At 44.7% G+C, this 4,331-nt stretch overlaps 1 protein-coding gene across 1 annotated transcript; it reads right to left on the reverse strand.

Annotated features, from left to right (window-relative positions):
- Positions 1–1,782: 1,782 nt before the first annotated feature.
- On the reverse strand, positions 1,783–3,096 carry LOC136237717 (uncharacterized). Its single transcript, XM_066027931.1, has one exon. It carries the CDS (start codon positions 3,094–3,096, stop codon positions 1,783–1,785), a length of 1,314 nt encoding a protein of 437 aa, XP_065884003.1.
- Positions 3,097–4,331: the final 1,235 nt, after the last annotated feature.

The raw sequence follows: 4,331 nt of genomic DNA on the forward strand, positions 1-4,331 counted from the left end.
GTTGAGCTAGTTAAGCAGAGGTTGCTGCGCCAATGCGGAAGCTGTGAGTATTATAGCAGTTATTGTCTAACTTAAGCTTATGTAGCACAGATTTGAGTCTTGCACAGAACGTGCTCCTGGTCCAGCCTTTTCCCTTCTCGGTGACGAAGAGTGGTCCTGGCTGGGTATTTCTTTTTTGCAAATAAGATAGAACTGCCTTTACTGGGCAGACCATACTATCAGTGGTGCCCATGTATACTTCGGTACCCTGCTTGTATGGGTCAGTTTTTGATTGCTTAAGAAAGAGTTGCAGTAAATGGGGCTTTGTTCTGTTGTCAACTGCAATATCACCAAGTGATAAGTGGCAGGATGAATCATATGAATTCTCTGCAGGGATAGTGAACTCACTGACCCTTAGAAAGCCAAAGAAGGCAAGGCAGCACATAGCCCAGAATGTAGTGCTGTCGTAAGAGGGGGCTTCTTTTGACAATGCAGTTTTGATGCTGCGTGGAATGGGAATGGTGATCGGCAGGCGTGGTTTGGTGAAACGCCTGCCAGCTTGACGCTTCTTAATTCCCCTTAGGATGAGCTGAAGCCAGTGAGTGACTTGGTAATTGAACTGCTTATGCAACCCCTTGCAGACATGCATGTGTCTGACAGCTGCTAAGTAGACCTTTATAGTCCTCAGTGATGTGTTAGATGTTGCCAAGTGTGTAACAAATAGTGTCAGGATGCACTCTGTTGTAGGAATTGGCTTTTTTCCCACCAACTTGCAAAAGTTGGAATATCTTCTTTTACCTGCCGCATAGGTCTTCCTGCTTGACTTAGCCAGGCCGGTGTGTAGTAGTTCATGAGCTTTCCCAAGGAGTTTATTGAGGTAGACAGTTCTTAGCGAGGATGGTGGTTTGAAGCAATCTGTAAATGTGACCGAATTTTGGAAAATCACCCTTATGGGCACATTTGACACATTAAATATTTAGCTCTGAAACATAGCATTATAAGTTAAATTCCTACCCAATTAAGTGTAGAATAAACCATAGATACCCTAAATTACAAGAAAATTTTTAGAAATATTTGAAAAGTGCTTTCTGCTAGTAACAGCATCATGCTACTTTCAAAAATTCTAATTGTTTCAGGCACGACCATAAGAGTGATTTTCCAAAATTCAGTCACAAATAATACCCTTAATAGACAGGTGCAGTAGACAAGCTTGTTATATTATATTATATAAATATACATATGCGTACATATCAATGCACAGTGAACAGAAGCAATAGTGTGCATATATGCAATGTATTAATATAGCCTATACAATATAGTGGTATGTGTTTATCAGTTCCTATTAATTAAGGGGTGCATCAAGTTTCTTAATGGAGCGTTTGAAGTGGCGCTGAAAGGAGTGGGATGTTCAGTCCAGCTTTTGTGGTGATATGAGTTTCAAGAGTGACATGGGATAACCTCCGGGATGATGGACACATGTGCATTCAGCTTTAAGAATTCTGCCGATCTGTTTCTGGAGAGCTGAACTGCAGCCGTGTTCAGCACCCCTGGAATATGGCAGGCTACAATTGTGAAACCGAAGTAGGCTGAGAAGAACCAAAGACACCGTAAAAGATGCATGACCAATGGCTCCTTAGAAGAGCCCTTGTTGATTGAGTCTACCACCCCACTGTTATCACGCTTGAATTGAACCTTGCTGCCTGACAGTAGTGGGCCCCACACGGCACAGCTTAAGACGATTGGTACCAGTTCCTTTGCCATGATATCTCTCCATGCCCATTCCTTCGACCAAGCCAATTGTATCTATTGAGGTCCAAAGACCCCACCACAACCCCAGGACTCTGACGCATCTGTAGCAATGAAGTGGTCTGGGGAGGAGTTGTCAAGAAAGCTGATCCCATTCCAACAGGATGCAAACAGGTGCCACCATCTGAGGTCCGATCGGAAGCCGGCTGTGAGCCTTGTACTGTGAGATAGTCTTTTGAGGCGAGCTGCTGCTTTATACATTCTAGAGACAAAGGTCCTCCCTGGTATTACCACCTTAGTGGCGTGCTGTAGAAGACCTATCAAGGACAAAATCTCTCTTTTAGTAGCTTTTTTGCGGGATAGCCAGGCTTTGACTTGGTTACGCAGTCGACTAAGCTTGTCCTCAGGTAGGCGAGCCTGCATCAGTTCAGTATCTAAGGTAATACCTAGGAATGTCAAGTGCTGGGACGGCCCCTCTATCTTATCCAGCGCAAGCGGAATTCCTAAGCTGGAGCAAGTGTCCTTAATTTTTTGAAGGTTGTTGGCACACAAAGGAGAGTCAGGTGGGCCCAAGGTGAGAAAATCATCCAAATAATACATGGCTGGTGTCACCTGCATTTGTTTGAGAATCCACGACAACAGGTCAGCCAAGACATTAAACAGCTTGGGGGCAGATCGTAGCCCAAAAGGTAAACAAGTGTCAATAAAGATCTGATTATTTGACAATAGGTGGCGATCGGCTGGGTGCACAGGAAGTAGGCGAAATGCACTTTTAACATCAATCTTTGCCATCAGTGTGCCATACCCTATCTGTTTGATCTGGTCAATTGCCGAGTCTATGGTGATGTACTTCAGTGAGCATAATCCTTTTGGGATCCCTCCATTGACGCTGCCATCAACTGGGTGAGACAGGTCAACAATTAATCTCCATTTGTTTGGTTGGTGGTTTTTGGGGATGACTCCAAAACGGCTAAGATGTGTGTGTGGAACTAGTGACTGTTGAAATGGGCCGGCAACCCTTCCTAAAGCGATCTCCTCAGCCAGGTACTTCTCCACTGTGTTGGGGTGTTGGAGAGCACAGCATAAATTCCGCTTTGCAGACTTCATTGGGTGTAGTTGTTGCTTGAAGCCTATGCGGAAACCCTGTGTGACTCCAGAAAGAAAGAAGTCGGTTAGTGGCTTATTTGGGTGGTCTGAAAGTGCCTCCTTCCATCTACTCACATCAAGTGGGGATGTAACTACAGTGGCTACGGGTGGTACTTTGACATCAGCTGGCTGGCTCTTCAGGTGGGTAGTCCAAGCAGAGATCCAATCAGCGTAACTGCAGCATAAGTCCTTGGTGTGCATGCCAACAATGTGCTGCTCTGACATCACTGCTGAAGAGAAATAGATTTGGATAACACCTGTGTCATAAAGCGATTATGGGTGCATTCGTACGCTTATTGAGTTAATATCTAAATATCCACACAATATGCCCTGACTGCAACACGTATACTAGCTGCCCTTGTGAAACATGCAAGTATACCCATATCACTGCCAATGACTTTTTGAATTTACACTATGCAAATGGTGTACAAGGTTAAGATACTAAAAGAAAAGAAAAAAAAAAACACTTGCCGAAACCTATTGAGACAAGTCAAGACTAGTTGTTGTTCTGTCTATCCTGCTGCCTGTAAGTGCACTGGGAGACTTTATGATTCCTATCTGTGACTCTAGGGTTATGGACACATCTGTAGCATACATGAGCATAGCAGCAGGAAGGCCGAGAGCAACCGTTAGGGTTGTCATTCCAATCCAGGCATATAGGCTGTCTTGGTTGTAGGGTTGGTTTTGGTGTGTTGATCTTTAATGAGGGTTTGAGTTCGGCTGGTAGTAAGGGGGAGGACCTTGTGGTCGATGACCCCGGATAGCCCTTTCTGGGAAGGTTGTGTTCCAGATGGTGATATCTATGGTAGACCACTGCTTGAGATTAGAAGCAGATGCCTTTAAACGGAAACAACGGTCATAAGTTAACCATTTCCCTTCACGACAATCCAGGGATGCTCCAATTATGATTCTTTGATATCCCAGGAGATCTGCCACACCCTTGGGCTTGTGGCGAGAAACTATGGCAATGTACATCCCAAAACACTACACCCAATCCATAATATCCAATAACACTGGGGGTCACTTCCATGATCTGGTATGTTGGTCGTCTGTGTTAAGATCTGCCGTGTCCAAGTAGCCTGGCAGGAGCTCAGCCATCTCAACAAATAAACCATCCTCCACACGTTTCACTAGTTTTACTGGTATTGGAGGTAGCCCATTGCTGATCAATATCAGTTTCTCGGTTTGGGACAAATCTTCTGTGTCATTGCTATCGATGCTGGCAATCTCGTCATCAAGTTCTGGGATATGTGACAGCCGGCTGCTGTTAAGGAGGTCATCAGGTGCTGCAGGCAAGACAAATGTGCACATTAGCTACATGGCAGTGATTCAGCATGATGCAGCCTTACAAGGGGGTGAGCATTAATAAGAACACCTGTGTGTGTGGGGGGGGGGGGGGGTTATTAAAAAATAAATAATTTTTTTGATTACATGCTGCAAAAGCTAGGGCATAGTGCTCT

The sequence above is a fragment of the Dysidea avara genome, chromosome 11 (genome assembly GCF_963678975.1).
Source record: "Dysidea avara chromosome 11, odDysAvar1.4, whole genome shotgun sequence".
NCBI classification, from domain to species: Eukaryota; Metazoa; Porifera; class Demospongiae; order Dictyoceratida; family Dysideidae; genus Dysidea; species Dysidea avara.

Coding starts and splice junctions, on each gene's coding strand:
- LOC136237717 (XM_066027931.1), bottom strand. CDS start 3,096: ATGTCAGAGCAGCACATTGTTGGCATGCACACCAAGGACTTATGCTGC.